This window comes from Boeremia exigua (assembly GCF_020726555.1).
Source record: "Boeremia exigua strain MPI-SDFR-AT-0100 chromosome Unknown C7974scaffold_3, whole genome shotgun sequence".
NCBI classification, from domain to species: domain Eukaryota; kingdom Fungi; phylum Ascomycota; class Dothideomycetes; order Pleosporales; family Didymellaceae; genus Boeremia; species Boeremia exigua.
In genome coordinates this window covers 3,021,776-3,038,092 of record NW_025763520.1, presented here as the reverse complement: position 1 = coordinate 3,038,092, position 16,317 = coordinate 3,021,776, and the positions used below count along the sequence as shown (strand labels likewise).

The following is a 16,317-nucleotide window of genomic DNA, read 5'->3' as shown; positions in this document are numbered from 1 at the left end:
TTCACTCCACCTTTTTAAGTTTGGCGGTGCTGATCTAACAGGGGGTCAACGTCGGGCTGATATGTACAGTGTGTCGGCGTGGCATGCATTCAGCAAGTCAGAAGCTCTTCTAGGAAAATGGTGTAGCTGTTCCAGATTGGCTAAACTCTCAATGGATACTCGTGAGCTGTCAGCTGGAGAATAAACTAGGCAGCGGCTGCGCGGTTGGCGGGAAGAGCGCGAAAGCCATTCAACGCCTGTCAAAAGTCTCGCCCGTGTACCTGACGTGCGCTATGGCGTTCCTTACCACAAAGGGGTCTGTGGCTGCGATCAGCGCAGCGATGCCATCGTAGCAATGTACAGGACAATATGACCCAAGAACGACGGACGCATTCCGTCAGGGAATATTGATGAGCAGTTTGTAGTACGCCTAGAAGCCTTATTTGTTAGCAGCACGATTAGCCTGCTCGTGAGCTGCTGCAAAGGGGGCAAGTAGCACCTAAAGACATCGGTGGGTACTGTACCATAACCCCCAGTATCACAAACAGCTTCTGCTATATTGTCCTTGTTGTAGGCCGACTGTGTACGGTGCTGACAACTTGCGATTCGGTACAGGCAGATCTCTTATCGATAAGGTCTCAGCCAATGTGGGACTAGGGTCTTGGCAGGTGCGCGTCCCCAGGTGGGGCGTTTCGGCAGGGGCGGACTGGGCGTTGACGGACGTGGGCGGGAGTGGACGGGGCGTGCAGGACGGCCGTGATGCCGCCGACGACGTGCCGTCTCCTATTCACGGGTGTTCCGCTCTTCTGGCCAGACAGCGGTCCAAAGGCAACCCGTATTCTTGGACGTGTCCGCATACGCCCTTGACCGCGGATTCTGCATCAGGAAGTGTGGATTCTCGACGCTGCTGCGTGAACACACGCGTACGCAGACACGCATTGCTGTGAGCGTAAGGAGGCGGAGCAGAGGAATAGGACGAGGAAGAGAAAGACAAGATAGAACGGAGCGCATGCAAACGCATCCACAGAGGCGCATCAAGGACTACACGCCCACGCATCCACAGCCACGTTTCCGAAAACAGAAGGGAAACAGCGCCACGCATCCACACGAGTAGCCGCACACATACACGCGTTTCTTTCTCCAAGCTTGTGCGAATATCTGGTACCAAGACCTAACCCAGGACCAAGACCGGGACGTCTACTCGGATTGCTGAACAGGAACACTGTTCAGGACCCAGACCCGGGCGTAGCATATTCTCTCGCAGCGCCATCCTGCTACACCGAGCAGCCATGTCTGCGGCGGGACCTAGCGGCGAAGACGCACGACCGCTGCTGCAGGGGAACGGTGACAGGGATGGAGATTCTGAGCACGTGGAAAGAAGCGGTGAATCTGTTACAGCAGACGGAAACAGAGATCAAGAGCGAGGTGAACGGTCTGGCGAGCGACAGAGTGGGGATGTACTATTCGCCGAAGCAGATGCGTATGAGGACACGGGTGCACTGTTAGGTCCGAATGAGGATGCAGATGCGGATGCGGATGCAGACGAATTGAGCATGGACAGCCCGGGGTTGTTCGTCTGGGGGCTTACGCTTTGTGCGTGTGTCAGCGGGTTATTATTCGGCTACGAGTAAGTCTTTTTCTTCTTTGTTGCCCATATCTTGGGCTTCTGATATGTGGATTGGCGTTGGGGTGGGTGACTCGAGACTCGAGACTCGGGACTTGGTGTAGTACCGGGCCACCCTATCGTCGATTTCCACACATCGTGACCACAGTACTGCGGACTCGTTTATCTCCTGACCTCCCAAGCTATCGACTGCCGTCCCTTCCAGCCCCTAGCATTTACCCGAAATCCTGACTAACATCCCCCAGCACCGGCGTCATCTCCTCGACCCTCATATCAATAAACGCCGACCTCTCTCACCCCCTCACAACCCTCGACAAATCCTTAATCACCTCCTCTACCTCCCTCGCTGCTCTTCTTGCCTCCGCGCCCGCCGGCCTGCTTGCCGACGCGCTCGGCCGCAAACCGCTCATCCTTGCTGCCGACCTCTTATTTATCTTCGGCGCGCTCCTGCAAGCGCGGGCGACCAGCGTTAGTACCATGGTAGCCGGGAGAGCGATCGTGGGTGTTGCGATTGGGGCTGCGAGTTTTGTTACACCGTTATATATCGCGGAGCTTAGTCCTAGTGCATTTCGCGGAAGGCTGGTCACGGTGAGCAGTTTGTTTGTGACAGGAGGGCAAGTAGTGGCGTATATCGTAGGTTGGGGATTTAGTGAAAGCGATGGGGGGTGGCGGTGGATGGTGGGACTGGGCGCGGGACCGGCGGTGCTGCAGGCAGGGATGCTGCTGTTTATGCCAGAGACGCCGCGGTTTTTGATGGGAAGGGGGAGGGTAAGGGAGGCGAGGGAGGTGCTGGGGAGGGTGTACAGCGGTCTCGATGGCGTCGTGGAGAAGGTCCTGCGGCGCGTGCAGACTGAGATCCAGCACGAGGAACGCGCCGCGCCACACAGTCCGAAAGACGATGGCTCCTGGCGCTCCCGCGTGCAAAGAGCCACAGCCTCATTCCGCGCTCTTACCGCCCCTGGCGCGAATCGCCGCGCCCTCGCCCTCGCGTGCCTCCTCCAAGGCGCTCAACAACTATGTGGTTTCAACAGCTTGATGTACTTCAGCGCGACGATCTTCGCGCTCGTCGGCTTCGCCTCGCCGACCCTCACCGCGCTGTCTATCGCGCTCACAAACTTCGCCTTCACGCTGTTGGCCTTTGGGGCTATCGACCGCGTCGGTCGGCGCGCGATACTGCTCTACAGCATCCCCTTCATGGCAGCGGGGTTAGCGCTGTGCGCAGGCGCATTTCAATTCGTCGACCTCGCGCCCGACACCTCGCACCCGGCCCAGCAGACGGCCGGCGGCGTCTGGCCGACCGCCATCCTCGCCTCGATGGTGCTCTTCGTCGCCGCCTACGCGCTGGGCCTGGGCTGCGTCCCGTGGCAGCAATCCGAGCTGTTCCCTCTCTCCGTACGGGCGCTTGGCAGCGCGCTCGCCACAAGCGTTAATTGGGGGGCAAACACGGTCGTCGGGGTGAGCTTCTTGCCGCTGATGGAGTGGGCGAGTCCGACGGGGGCCTTTGCGTTGTACGCCGGGGTGTGCGTCGGGTGCTGGGTGCTGGTCTGGGCAGTGTATCCCGAGACGGCGGGGTTGGGGCTTGAGGAGGTGGGAGGACTACTACAGGAGGGGTGGGGAGTAAGGGAGAGTGTGCGGCGTTTTAAGCAGCGGAAGAGGGGAAGGAGTGGCGAGTGAGGAATGGCGATTCTGTCTCTCCGCTCTCTTGGTGTCTTTGAGTCCAATTTCTCACACAGTTCAGCCCAGACTCTCAGCCCATTGTAGGTACAAGAATAAATACTGGATACATTGTGCGTCCATCCCAGCTCCCCACAGCACAACTGCCCACAACGCAGCACAGTGAAAGGATTCCGGTTCACCGTCATCCATCCCCCCACCAAAGAAATCAATATGCGAAGTCTCGGCAGGACATCCACATTGTCGCTGTAGCGTCGGGGTTGCGAGTGCTGATCGTTCCCTCCGGATTTGCAGGACTGGTGCCGTGGTCTTCGGTGCATTGGTGATCGGGGAAGGGGAACGCGGATGTGTGACACTAGGTCTCGGAGGCCGGCTACTACGTCGCTCGCGCACACCGACTCGCGTGTTTAGCTGGTACGCATGGGTTCCTGGGCGCGCTGGGGTGGAGGTGGATAGTTGTAGTAGGCACTGGGGCCTTTCGTGTTGTGCAGCGGACAGTTGGACGATGCAGGCTAGATGAGGGGAGTAGTAGGAATTGAGAGGCGCGGCGATTGTTTTGCGTTGCGTATGATCCGGACCAAGAGAATGAAGGCGATGGGACGCTGGACGAGAGAAAGTCTATACGCATCGTGTGAGGCGCTGTGATGGTGAGCAGATATTCCACCGTCTCCTCGTCTTCGTCTCGACTTCTGTGGTCCCCAGTATCGTGTGTCTAAGCGAAGCAGAATGTCTACAATACAAGAGCAACGGCGGAATCACTCAAGAGAAGAGAGGGGTCTAGACTCACCTTTGGGCGCTATGGGGGTGGGAGGACGGGTCATTGTCTCTCAATCTAAGTCTTGACTTGTGTGGTCTCCTCAGTATCGATATCGCTTGTCGAGCGAGGCAGGCTTTGGAGGTACCTCTTTGGTGTCCTAAACGGGATCCTCGGTGGTTTCGGGGTGTGTGGCTGCCGCTGAAAGCTAATCGCTGGTGCGACCAATCTCGGCTCGGTGCTCAGTGTCAAGACTAGGGTTGTATGCCTTGAGTCTGCGATAGTCCGATGTCAGTGGCTACACTGCGAAGCTAAGGTATTGTGTGTTGATGCGATATCAGCTGTCCTCAGATCCAACGACAGAGCGACCAGGAGATTCAGATCCCGCGGCTTGATCAGATGCTTCTGCTTGCGCGGCAAGCTCCACACGCTCAGTTCTTATACATTATGCCACCAGATACCGACTCCAGTGGATGCTAGAACTTTGCCGGTTCGTCATCTCAGTCTTGGCTTCTGCCTTCTCGATGACCGCGCCTACAGAAACTCGATGATCAACCAGAAGTTGTGTTCAAATCAATGGTCAATCTCCAGCAGCGCCCGCTGCGCCTTGCTTCCCTACCCGCGCAAGCCCACTCCATGGCAGCTCACTCGGATTGAGCAGATGAGTCTTGTTGAAGATGCAAGACATTATCTACACTGCAAGGCGCTGCCCGGCAACAATACCCATCAAGCAAGCCTTGACGGCGGTCTGGAGGATTCGGTCTCGATCCTGGCTGGATTAGCGGCAGGTGTGTGAAGTAGTTTGTTATGAGAGGAGTGCGCTGCGCGTGCTGAACGCAAGGTGGATTGTGTCGAGCAGTGCTACGGCATTGTGCACATATCAGTTTCGCGTATCTGATGAATTGTCTATTGGTACGAAGAAACGAGTTGCGAGCTATGATAAACGGTTGTACCCATCAATCTACCCGAGCTTATCGTCGGTATAAGGTAGCTCGGTAGGTATCAAGGGCATCAAAAAGATCCAAGCTTCGCGCCCCACCCACTGTCTAAAACCAGTTAACTGACTCCATGAAGCCGTTCCCAGCCAAATCCTGATATTGCTCCCCAGTGATTTCCACAATGAGGTTTTGGTTCTTGAATAGACTTCTCAAGAACACCACGGGGTCCTCGGGGTCCAGCGTCGTCCACTCCTTGATCTCCAGGACGACGCGGGTGACTCCATCAAGCGCCGCTGGCAGATTCGACTTTCTCAGACCTCTCCTCATGACATCCTTGGGGATGCCCACCAGACAATCTCGGGGCAAGCGGACGGTCTTGAGCGTGATAGTTTGGTACCACGTCATCAGTTGTGGCACTTCAAACAGTGACGCGTACTCTGGAAGGTGCAGTGTTGTCCATCTGCCTTCGTAGAAGATAGCCTCTTGGCGAGTTTGACGGCAGGTCTGAAGGATTTCTCTATGGTCTTGAAGAACGCGACACTCAGCAAGTGTCTCGTTGTCTTCAGGGCCCCAGTTCGGTCTACGATAAGCCGTAGCAGTGCTGAACACAAAGCCGTATATCTCGTAGCGTAACTCTACAGGAATACGAAGAAAGCGCGAATTACGCTGATTCTGCTGTGTACTATGGGTGTTAGTCGTAGCGGAAGAAGGTACATGGGGTTCATGGTGCTCACATCGAGTCCAGCTCATCGAGTTTGATGGCCGATCTCGCCATTGCTCGTTTTGTCGATTGTAGGAAAAGTTGTGGTCGGTGAATGTGAGGAGAAGATGTGGTGGAAGGTTATAGCCTGGAAATGGAGGTGCTGCAGGTGGGGGATTGACGTAGGCGAGGGGGCTAGCGAAGCCGCACGTGCTGTGTGAGGATCGGTGAAGCCATTCACTATGGCTGTAATTTTCCTCCCCCCACCATAGGAACACACTACCCAGTCAATTGCAACAACAGCAGACTCTCGCAAAGACTCGTTCTGTTCAAACTAGACTCCGCTGCATCTCTCTGTGCAACATGGTCCGAAGTGCGTCCACAATGCAAGGCATGCACAGTGTAGATCTGCTCAGTGTGAGACGAGTCTTCAATGAAAGGCTTTTAGGAGCCATATCGTTTGGATCAAATGCTGCGGTATGAGAAGTCATTCGTGTTGATATGTCTCGCCAATGGTTGGTGTTATCACTTGCCGTACTGACTTCCAAACACGGAGTTCAGGTACGCGATCCCAGCCGCCCTCCAGCTATCCCGCTCCACTCTGCTGGCTCTCTTGACCTCGAACACGAAGTTCTGCCCATATCCTCCCGCGCCATCATCATACCTTGGCCACTCTGCAGCGCCCTGCACGCCATGTCCATTGGGATCCTGTGTGGTGAAGAACGACACCCACATGTTGCTCATCATCTTAGCGGTATCGCGATAGCTAGCCGGCACCGCGTCTGCGCCACCTACGAAAGCCATGCGCTGGAGATTGTAGAAGACGTAGGGTACCTCGACGAAATGCGTGGATCCAGGCAGGTTCGCCACCTCGCCGTTGAAGCGGTAGCAGTATGCTGTGACATTCTGCTTGGACCAAGATTGACAGGTCAGTCTTTTCGGCGCAACGAATGTGTAGTCGCCGGACAGTGCAGCCCAGCGCTTTGTTTGAGACCCGCGGCCCGGTGGCGGTACGGTCCAGATCTCGGGTACGCCAACGCCATTGATGTTGGGATACAGCACCTCGAGGAACGGAACTGTGGAGTTGGAGCCATAGGCTGCAGCGCGATTTTTGAACTCGGCGTCAGTGTTGATGTTGACACCTAGGGCTGTGAAGATTCCTTCATCGCTGTTCGTACCCGCAATGATGGGAACCTTCACGAACGCTCCGGCCTCCAGCTGATCGTACAGACTTCCTTTGACGAGATCGCCATCTACGTACGGAAAGAATGATCCTGCGGCTGTCCCGTTCAATGCGGCGTTGATCGTGGCGTATGAAAGGCCGCGCAGGCAATGCAAGGTGCCGTTGAAAGTCGATGAGCATCCAGTTGCAGACACCAGCTTATCATACTTGGCCTGCTCCACTGCGGCGTTATACTTACTGCCCAGTAGAAGAGGAGCACCAGATTCCATGATTGCAGCAGAGAACAGCTTGTCATCGCGACCACCGTATGCCGTCAGGTGGATTCCGATAGACGCTGCACCAGCAGACTCGCCGAAGATGGTAACCTACAACGATTATCAGCTTCTCATTCGATCGAGAACAAGTATACCGAGCTTACCTTCGAGCTGTCGCCACCGAAAGCAGCAATGTTCTCCTGCACCCACTGCAAGGCCAGACGTTGATCACGGATACCCAGATTCGTCACGCCAGCCTCTTTGACTTCCTTGCTGTCAACGAAGCCAAACGCATTGAGACGATACTGCAGCGATACGCCGATGAAGGGTTTGTTCAACTCGAGGCTGTTTTGAATCATATAGCTCATGTTGTACAAGGTGTCAACTGTGCCTCCCTGCGAAAATGCTGCGCAGCGTCCATCAGCATACGCGCATCCCAAAGTAAAGAGATAACTCACCTCCTCCATGTATCCATACAGCAACCGGCAACTTGGTATCGTCGTATCCAGTTGGCCTGACGACGTTCAGATACAAGCAGTCCTCGCTGACCTCAAAATCTCCAATTTGCTCGCTACCATAACCAGCGCACTTCGGTGGATAGGATTGTGCAACGAGGGAACTATTCCAGGCCTTATCCAGAGGTTGTGGCAGAGAGAACCGTAGCGATCCGGTCGGTGGCTTGGCGAAAGGGATGCCCAAGAAGGCATCTTGCTTGTACGATGGTATGTGTGTACCGGTCACTGTGCCATTTTTTATCTGGACCTGAGGCACGGTTGTCGTGTTCGACTCCGCGCGTGGGTGCGCAGAGGCCGTTGCCAGAGACGCGCTCGAGCAAAGTAGGAAGGCGATGAATGACCTCATCCTGCTTGAGATCATGTCGATGTGTCAAGGATTTGATGGCGTCGGCAAGGCCTGACAATGATTTGAGATAGTCCTTTTATATGACTGAATTGAGGATCTCGTGCAGCCCCACTGCTAGTAGATGAGTGCGTAGGTCTGACCGGGAACTGTAATCCTTCGCGAAAAATAGTTCAGTACTAGTTGGTCTCGAATCATGGGCCATGGTAAAGTCAATAATAGCCCATGGTAGACCAGGTTGCTATAAGTTCTACCAGTCGCAATACCTACACACCAGCAGAAGAAGCAAGGCTAGAAACGAAGTTGGAGAAACGTTCGTATGTAGGCATGCTGAGACGTTACCGCGTTCCATCCAAGGAGGTGATCTCCGCCTCATCTATCCCTTTCTTCTAATGGGTAACGCTTACCGAATGCCACGCCGGAATTATGCATGTCTGCAGGGTCTCGAGGTCAACCAGGAGAATTGACCACAAATAGAAGGAGATCTACACCGGCCCAACTGTCGCGCTAGCCTGATTGGGGCTCACCACCGGACGCTCAAGATCTGACGCCATCTTGCGGAGATTTGTGCCGTGTATTTGGGGCAGCCGACCATCTAGTTCTTCCGTAGGATGTAGGATGGAGGATTGGACTAGCTGGTATGCATCATTGAGTGCACATTCGAATATGGCAGTGCTATATCAGCTCGTGCACGCTCAGCGTGATGGCTATCGGATAGTTGTGATACGAAGAAGTGGTAAAGCCTTTGTGGAGGTTGAACAAGTTACCAGGCGGTTAGAAAATAGGAGGAATCCCCAAGTGTTCCGCGGCCAAGGTGCTTCATGGATCCCAGTGGTTGTTACTGCATCCTACATCGTGCAATGCCTAGGTACTGTCCGTCAAGCTGGACTACCTCTTCTGATCATGTCATCCTCATATATAGTTACTTTGGTAGTCTTCAAGATGCCATTGGAGTGTCCATATCTTCGATCTTCCTTCTCTGGGTCTTCTAGAATCGACCTGTCGCTCTCGTCATCGCCCACACTCGGGAGCCTCGTTCCGCATCCCTTGAAACCCTCCATTTTGTTCCTCCGTGTGCCCTGACCACGGTATGACTGCATCTTAAATGTGCTGTAGGTCTCGTCGGACGTCTTGTCGGCGGCATCGGTAGTTCTCATGCTTGTAGACTGGAGTACGGATCTGAAGAGCTTTTCGAAGGGCTTGCGTAGCAAAGGTAGGTTTCCGACGACTATGCCAACCGTGTTTTCTGCGGTGGCCCAAAGGGTCATCGATACAAGATCCCACGTCAGCTCTTTGGTTCCTCGGTGCATCTCTTGATCCCAGATCTTGAGGGCAGAAACCGTTGTACACCTAGCGAAAAGCGTTAGTGGAAGAAGATTCCACAAGAACTACGTAGCTTACACCAGAGACATGACGAAGACCGCACGTACACCCCATTGTGTACGTTTCCTGAGCTGTACTTGTCTGAGGTATACAATCGGCGCTGTTGCGTACATGAGATCCGTCATGATATTCGAGACGGACTGCATGTATCCAAACGCGATGCGCACAGTGACTGGCCAGCACACTTTGTTGGTGATCCTGGTATCCCATCTTGATGCCAGTGGACGACAGAGACCCCATAGGCTTACCGATGGGAATACGAAGTTGAAGACCACTACAAAGACCAGTGTTCCCCAGATCATGCGCCGATAGAGCTTGGAGAAGTTCAGCGCTAGTAGATACGCACAAATCGAGAGCTTGACCAGAAACATGGCGTAAATGTTCAGAATCTGGCCTACAAAAAGATATTTCTGCATCTGCACCCTCCGATCAATCGTCAAAACAGGGTCGCGTTGCAGACGTCCGGCGCCTGCGAAACCAGCCATCACGTTGAAAACGCAGTCAACATCGTTTACGATCTGTTGGCCTATATCAGCAGTCTGCCTAGTGTTTAGTGTTTTTGTAAGCATTCCATACCACACCAAGCAGCATCAACCAGTCACTTGGACCGAGCCATCTTGTAACCTTTGAGCGGACTATCAACCTCCAGATTGTGAAAACCGATCCCAGAATGAGGAGCACAAGGGACGTTATGATCATCTCCCACTGCCGACTGGGCAGCGCATTAGTATCGGTCATGACTGCTGCTGAGGATCATAAGAGGAGAAGGTACACTGTTCGTCGACGAAGTCAGTGACCCGGTGGGAGCGGGGAACCGGAACAAAAGCCATAGAATCTAGAAGCCATCTAGCATGTGTGCATGGAAGACGAACCTGTAGCTCGTAGATGCCCAATCGTCCAACCAGATGGCGTTGATGGCAGCATTTCTCCGGAAGGATTCGGACGGCTTGAAGCGATCCGACACGTTGGCTGTGCCGCACATAATTTTGTGGTACACGACCCGTCTGCAGACAAATTCTCTGGGTCAAGAAATCCTCGCGCATGATAAAGTTTGGGACTTTTGTCGTTGTACAACTATGAATTACTGCTTCTCGAAGAACTGGGCTCGATGCGCGATTGACATCAGCTTGACAGGTGACAAGTATGGGGCGGCCCTATGAGTATGGACCCGCAGACGTGCCGTGCCGAAGTGTAAGATAGCAGGATCGGTGCATCGGTACATTACCTAATTTGTCCTTCTCTTCTGGTAGAAGGTTACATCCCCTGAGTAGATGTACATAGCCAAGGCGTCTCACTACCTAGTAGTCGCACTCGCATCCAGCCGCTCCGCTCGGAGCCGGGAAGCACGCGCGACCCATGCGAGTCTGCCTACGCTGAACCACACGGATTTGTGTAGATTAGTAACGCTTTGACTACTTACGCTTGCGATCGAAGAACGCTCGATGATGAGAGAGAGACAGCGTGTCGAGAACGGCGAGCGAGAGGAGGCGGTAACTTGTCCAAAGCGGTTTAGCGCGCTTCCGCCAACATCCTCACAATCTGGTCACGATGTCATGACAATGACAAGTAGCTCCAAAAATTACAGAGTCACTGTAGAGGAGATGCGTAAAGAAGATTGGAAGAGTGCACCGAGGGTCGCAGGGGCTCACTTGAGATACACACAAAAGGCCACAGATTCAGATACACGTCGAATTAACTTGAACGGTGTGTCGTGAACAATAAGCAACAGCTACTGTCCGCTGTTCTGGGTATCTAATGTGCGTACAAATACTCACAAAAGGTACATCAAAGTTTCACGACATCGTTGCACGTTGCGAGAAAATCCCATAATGACCAATCACCAATCTTCACCACAGGGTTTGGAGACTGCGATTCCTTCCGCGTTCACACATCCACCATCTCGATATCAGAATCCATCGCTGCACTAGGTAGATTGACCTGAGAAGGTTCAAGTTCGACAAGATTCGGATCTCCAACTGCGGTTGGTTGCACTGACATCTGCGTGAAGCTGACGACGAGATCCTCCTTGCTGAAGAGACGGCGCATAGCGGGGACGAGAGCGAGCTTCCTAGTCGCCTTTTTAAGCTTGGGGTTGTTGACAACAATGACAACATGACGGAGCCTCGCAAACGTCTCTGCAACAAGCTGCGCGTCTTGCCAGTCCTTGTTCTCGAGTCGCAGTCTCATGCAGCCGTCCCAGATCAGTATGGCAGCAGACAGCGTCAACGTGAGCGTCACTAGTGTAGCGCATTTCGACTCGGGCACGACTTGGAACAGACCGTCGAGGGAGAGTGGCTGATCGGACGGTATGGTCAACGAGGTGTAACTGTTCTTGAGATGTGCCGTCTCTTCGTAGATTTGTCGGCAAGAATGCAGCGCGCCTTTGCCGCTCTTGGTAAGTTGGTGTTTGCCATTTGGTCTGGTCGAGATAGTGGCGCAGTCAAAGACGTACGCGAAGATATCGTTTCGCAACTCTCCAGGCAAATGTAGCAGTGGGGATCCGGGTCTGCCTCGGAGGGACCTAAGCTCGTCAATGATGGGTAACGGGCGTGGGACTGGTATCGATACATACAGTGACTCAAAACTCACAGTGACGTCCTCCATGGTGTCGGGTTTGTAGTTCGTTGTTGGCAAGATGGTCTTCTCTCGGTCTGCCTTTTGATAGAAAGAAAAGCGGGCTTGGAGCTAGGACTAAGCGAGGGGTCGGTGGACGGGAGTGAAAGGAAGATCACGTGGAGGGTCAGCAGGTTTCTTCGTTTGCACTTGAGGTGCAGGGTCTCAAATTGAGATACATCTCAAATTGGTAGGAATGATTTCAATTCGCTAAGTGTTTCCGAGTGAAATGTCAGGATTTTGGATCGGATCAGTGAACCATACTTTGTGCACAATCAGGGTTCCCACTCATGTACCCGTGTTTTTGCTGCCGCTCACCGCCAATACCTTGCCCCCCGAAACTGCACATCAAGATCCGGGTTCCCAAAAAGCGTCTGCAGCGATTCGCCAATCTCCACCGCATCGTCGGCGAGAGTGATTGGATACGTAACCACAACGCGCTTGAGCGACGAGAAGATCTGTTCTCCGCTGGCATCCCACAATCCGTTATATTGTCCCTGAGGCGACGCCTCTTTGACTCGCGGACGGATGGCTCCAGCTAGCGACTGGAACATGTCAATCTGTATGATCTGAGCGCACTGAGCTTGCCCGACCCAGTCGACGAGATCTGCAATGTGACGGCCTTCCATTCTGACGGTGAGCCGGCGATACGTGCGATTGCCCCGGAAAGGACGGGTCTCGAAGTGGATCTGTCGACAGACCAAGGTCAAGCGTGGAGTGTCGGGTACGACAAAGTATCGTCCAGCTGAGGTGGGGCTCAAGTCGCGCCTTAGTGTGGCTGCATCGAAAGCGAACTCATAGATGCGATTACGAAGCTCGGCTGGTAGGCGCAACAGAGGCGAGTTGTTCTGGTTGCGCTGCGTACTGCACGTGTTAGGAAAGCGGTGCCGGTTGATAGGGTGTGAAGCTCACATGTCCGCATGATCGTACGCAGAAAAGCGATGTCCTGACGCGGTTGACCCATTCATCATATGCCAAACTGCGGGGTGTAGGTTATGCCGCTGATGTTGATTGGTAAAGGGCAGTATTCGGACGCTGAGCTTGGGGGATTGTTCATTGCCAGTTGAACACCACCTTCACCTGATCTGCAGAACTCGGAACACCTAATGGAAGGGATTGAGGAAGAGGCATACGCATCTCACACGCAGCATATCGCCATTTCATACATTCATCATGCCTCACACGCACCTTTCTAGGCACCAGTGTAGGTCTTAGGTTGATGGAACGTAGAAGGAGCGGTGCAGTGCCGCATGTGACGTCATATTATCGTCAGCTCGGCTCTTACTGTTTTTGTGCGAATATTCAGGCACTATGCTACTTCCATTACTCTGCTCAAAGTTCGCAACAGGGCCTTCTAGGTATGTTTGACACTGTAGGTTAGCACATACACCGTGAAACGTAAATGCCCCAATCACTGTGTGGATGCCGAACAATGATCATATTGTGCAATGTTCGATCTTCTGTGAGACACTACCCTATGCTAAATGATCCAAGTAAGTGTTTATGACTGTATAGGCATTAGCTGTAGTAGGCAAATACCACCTCAAATCGCAGAACTAAACTCTGCAGCACTGTAGCAGACTTGGTGCATCTGCAATGTCGAAGGTATTTCAAAAACATGGCAACCAAGGGAAAATACACCATATCGCGCTTGACTCAAGAAACGAGGTTATGGTCATGATTCTGCACTTCGAAGCGACGACTGAAGTGTGAACTACTGGCCCGTGCTTGATCGACCACCAAAGACAAGCGAACGCTCACCTACTGCTTTCGGTAAGACTGCAATGGCTCGGCTTTGCTGTGCGGGAATATTAGGATTGTAACAAGGTACCAGAACATGTATCGCGTGTTGCCGTTCGATACTGTACAGTCCATTGGATCTCATAAGAGTTGATCTGTTCATACTGCAGGGTAGCAAGTGTCGCAGAGTACTGGCTTCATGAAAGCCTCGGTGGACGCAAACATTGATACTCGTTCGTTTGCAGTGCTCGACTCTTATCACTTATCCACCCTGCCGCCTAACCAATCACGGGATCGATCTTGGCGCAAAGGCTTGAAGGCCAACCTTTTTGCGGACAGCAAAGAGAAATTCCTGCAACAAGCGATCGAAAATGTCAATGAAAGTCGTGGAGGAAAGTGGCTGATACCTATTTTTTCAACGACCCCGATGTGGTCCGAGATATGTGGTCGTCGTAGGTTGCATAACTTGGGCTTGTCCGGAAGGTCGGTAGCACCGATGGTACCCTGACGTTCTTGAGCATGCAGCTTGAGTCTCAAAGATGTCAATTGACATGGCTCGACAAACACCCCAAGAGCACAACAGAAAAGCTCCCGCAACCATTCGCACGAAGCTCGCCATTGTTAAGACTGGTCTAGTCTCCGACGAGCGTGTGGCGCACCGACCACTTGCGGATGGGGTTGGGTGTTCGGAGACTAGTCCTATTTGGACGGAAGTGGCACGTCAGGCGACGAAAAGGTACGGATCTCCACTTGCAGCGCAACGATGGGCCCCGAGGAAATTCTCCTCGATATCTGGAAATGCAGCAGCGGAATTCTCTTATGTTTCATGTTGGTGTAAAGATCCGCACTTCCTGCCACTTCTGCTGAAAAATAGAAGTGGCTGCTCGCGAGTCCAACCATACTATGCCCTGGAGCCGAACAACAACATCGGCCCAGGTCTGCAAGCCGAGAAACTCAGTAGCCGTACGAGCCTGGTTCGCGAACCATTGGCCTTCAGGTGTGCCTTCGGATGCCACCATCCCAACGAAAAGCAGCCACAAAGTGAGGGATCCATGACTGTATAACATGTTGAACCAGGAAAGCTCCATTTGTGCTTGGAGCTTCAGCATAATGGCGTACTGGAGACGCGCGTGGGAAAAGTATGTAGGTCCGTGAATGATGAGCAGGTAAAGTACTAGAGCATGTCTAACGGTACCGGAGGCGGCCAGATCACAAAGGAAGCTGTTGGTCTGAGGCTGAGGAGACCAAAGTAGCAGTCTATGGACGGCGTAGCATGTAAGGTCGTGAAGATCAGTGCTGGATAACGAGTGTTGGTTAGAGTCGAAAAGGTTGTGTAAGCGGCAGAGGACATCAGTAATGTCAGGATCAAGGACTGGGACGTTGAGAGCGATCGGGCTCGTATCGTTAATGTTGCTGGTCGCTTCGTACCACTGCGATATAGGAACGATGGCCTCATCGGTTTCGTTACCGTCCTGCGCTGGAAATTGTGGGGTTTGTGTAACGATCATGCAGACCCTTCCGGTGTCAGCTAAATCAATGTTCAATCCGAAATTTGCAAACATATGCGTACCATGCAACCATTCTAGCAGTGAGTGGGCTTGTACGTCTGACGCTGTTGATACCCCCTCTCAGCTCGACAAGACGTTTCACGCCGTCTACATGTAGCGCACTGATGTCAGTATTGCCTTTGCCATATTCGATAGCCGCCAGTGTGATAATTGAGTCCATTGTCTCATCTTGTAACGCAGAAGTGGGATCGTTGATCTTCTGTCTGACTAGCGAGACAGAATCTGCCATCAGTATTTCTGAGTTGGCAAACCCCTTCTGCGCCCGCAGATCGAGATCAAGCGACGCGGTTTGAAGTGACACATGGAATAGAGCGGGATCCGCCAGAGCAAGTGGCCACCAAGATACAACGAACGGATTCGACATGATGTCGAGGTCCAATGGGTAGTATTGGAATGCGATATGAGACAGGACTGTTACGGGTCAGCTAAACCATAAGCTGGCCGCGATGATGACGAAGAAAAGCTTACAATGCTGGATCAACTGCTGCACGTGAGGCCGTGGTAGTCTGGTTTGGGGATAGGTATCGAACGGGTCGAAGGACTGGATCCCTGGATTCACTAACATGATCGTTGTAGTTTCTTGACCAACGGTTAAACCGTTTGACGGCGGCGATGTCGCGCTCTCCCTTGGTGCGGCGGACAGCGGCTGGTTGGCGTATGCACATGGCAAGTCTCTCTTGGCGCATCGTGAGCACCGCGGCGTCTGGAGGTCACAGGCCAATTTGGATCTTGCACAAGCGTCGCAGGACCGTCGAAGCGTCTTGCGCATTGTGTGTATAGCCATGCATGACTTTCGTGCTTGGGAATTCGGAGAGCCGGAAGGAGCGGATTGCTCAGCAGGTACGACTCGCTTAAAGTCACGACATCCCTGCCCGTCAGCCTCGAAGTCTCTGTTGTGGGACGTCGGGAGTGCATAACAGTCATGGCGGTTTCTCTTGACCCAACGACCCAATCAGCTCATTAGTACTTGCTGTGTTTTTCAACATTCTAGACACAAACGCTGGGAGGCAGTACGGGACGGAGCCATCTGATACGTCGGCTCAGAGGAT

The 16,317-nt window shown here is 53.2% G+C and overlaps 8 protein-coding genes across 8 annotated transcripts; 1 reads left to right on the top strand and 7 right to left on the bottom strand.

Annotated features, from left to right (window-relative positions):
• Positions 1 to 708: 708 nt before the first annotated feature.
• C7974DRAFT_139684 (uncharacterized protein) lies at positions 709 to 1,175 on the bottom strand. Its single transcript, XM_046135561.1, has one exon. The coding sequence runs from the start codon at positions 1,079 to 1,081 to the stop codon at positions 767 to 769; it is 315 nt and encodes a 104-aa protein (XP_046000876.1). The 5' UTR covers positions 1,082 to 1,175; the 3' UTR covers positions 709 to 766.
• A 357-nt stretch (positions 1,176 to 1,532) lies between these two features.
• On the top strand, positions 1,533 to 3,816 carry C7974DRAFT_432295 (general substrate transporter; the record flags this gene model as incomplete). Its single annotated transcript, XM_046144843.1, has 3 exons — positions 1,533 to 1,606; positions 1,849 to 3,273; positions 3,789 to 3,816. 3 exons carry the CDS (start codon positions 1,533 to 1,535, stop codon positions 3,814 to 3,816), a joined length of 1,527 nt encoding a protein of 508 aa, XP_046000875.1.
• Positions 3,817 to 5,077: 1,261 nt separating this feature from the next.
• C7974DRAFT_410800 (uncharacterized protein) lies at positions 5,078 to 5,744 on the bottom strand (the record flags this gene model as incomplete). Its single annotated transcript, XM_046143498.1, has 2 exons — positions 5,078 to 5,651; positions 5,704 to 5,744. 2 exons carry the CDS (start codon positions 5,742 to 5,744, stop codon positions 5,078 to 5,080), a joined length of 615 nt encoding a protein of 204 aa, XP_046000874.1.
• A 450-nt stretch (positions 5,745 to 6,194) lies between these two features.
• Positions 6,195 to 7,967, bottom strand: C7974DRAFT_354727 (triacylglycerol lipase; the record flags this gene model as incomplete). The annotated part of the gene is made up of 3 exons (XM_046139559.1): positions 6,195 to 7,217; positions 7,271 to 7,512; positions 7,565 to 7,967. The coding sequence occupies 3 exons, from the start codon at positions 7,965 to 7,967 to the stop codon at positions 6,195 to 6,197; spliced, it is 1,668 nt and encodes a 555-aa protein (XP_046000873.1).
• Positions 7,968 to 8,842: 875 nt separating this feature from the next.
• Positions 8,843 to 10,046, bottom strand: C7974DRAFT_432281 (uncharacterized protein; the record flags this gene model as incomplete). Its single annotated transcript, XM_046144841.1, has 3 exons — positions 8,843 to 9,314; positions 9,366 to 9,865; positions 9,924 to 10,046. 3 exons carry the CDS (start codon positions 10,044 to 10,046, stop codon positions 8,843 to 8,845), a joined length of 1,095 nt encoding a protein of 364 aa, XP_046000872.1.
• A 1,185-nt stretch (positions 10,047 to 11,231) lies between these two features.
• On the bottom strand, positions 11,232 to 12,118 carry C7974DRAFT_422354 (uncharacterized protein; the record flags this gene model as incomplete). The annotated part of the gene is made up of 2 exons (XM_046144327.1): positions 11,920 to 12,118; positions 11,232 to 11,868 (listed from the first exon to the last, which is right to left on the bottom strand). Exons 1-2 carry the CDS (start codon positions 11,949 to 11,951, stop codon positions 11,232 to 11,234), a joined length of 669 nt encoding a protein of 222 aa, XP_046000871.1. The 5' UTR covers positions 11,952 to 12,118.
• A 169-nt stretch (positions 12,119 to 12,287) lies between these two features.
• C7974DRAFT_470275 (uncharacterized protein) lies at positions 12,288 to 13,212 on the bottom strand (the record flags this gene model as incomplete). The annotated part of the gene is made up of 2 exons (XM_046146453.1): positions 12,873 to 13,212; positions 12,288 to 12,824 (listed from the first exon to the last, which is right to left on the bottom strand). Coding segments are annotated over exons 1-2 (594 nt in total), but the record flags the coding sequence as incomplete, so codon positions are not given.
• Positions 13,213 to 14,366: 1,154 nt separating this feature from the next.
• On the bottom strand, positions 14,367 to 16,153 carry C7974DRAFT_139569 (uncharacterized protein). Its single transcript, XM_046135558.1, has 3 exons — positions 15,737 to 16,153; positions 15,271 to 15,679; positions 14,367 to 15,215 (listed from the first exon to the last, which is right to left on the bottom strand). Exons 1-3 carry the CDS (start codon positions 16,050 to 16,052, stop codon positions 14,525 to 14,527), a joined length of 1,416 nt encoding a protein of 471 aa, XP_046000869.1. The 5' UTR covers positions 16,053 to 16,153; the 3' UTR covers positions 14,367 to 14,524.
• Between the last annotated feature and the right edge of the window lie 164 nt (positions 16,154 to 16,317).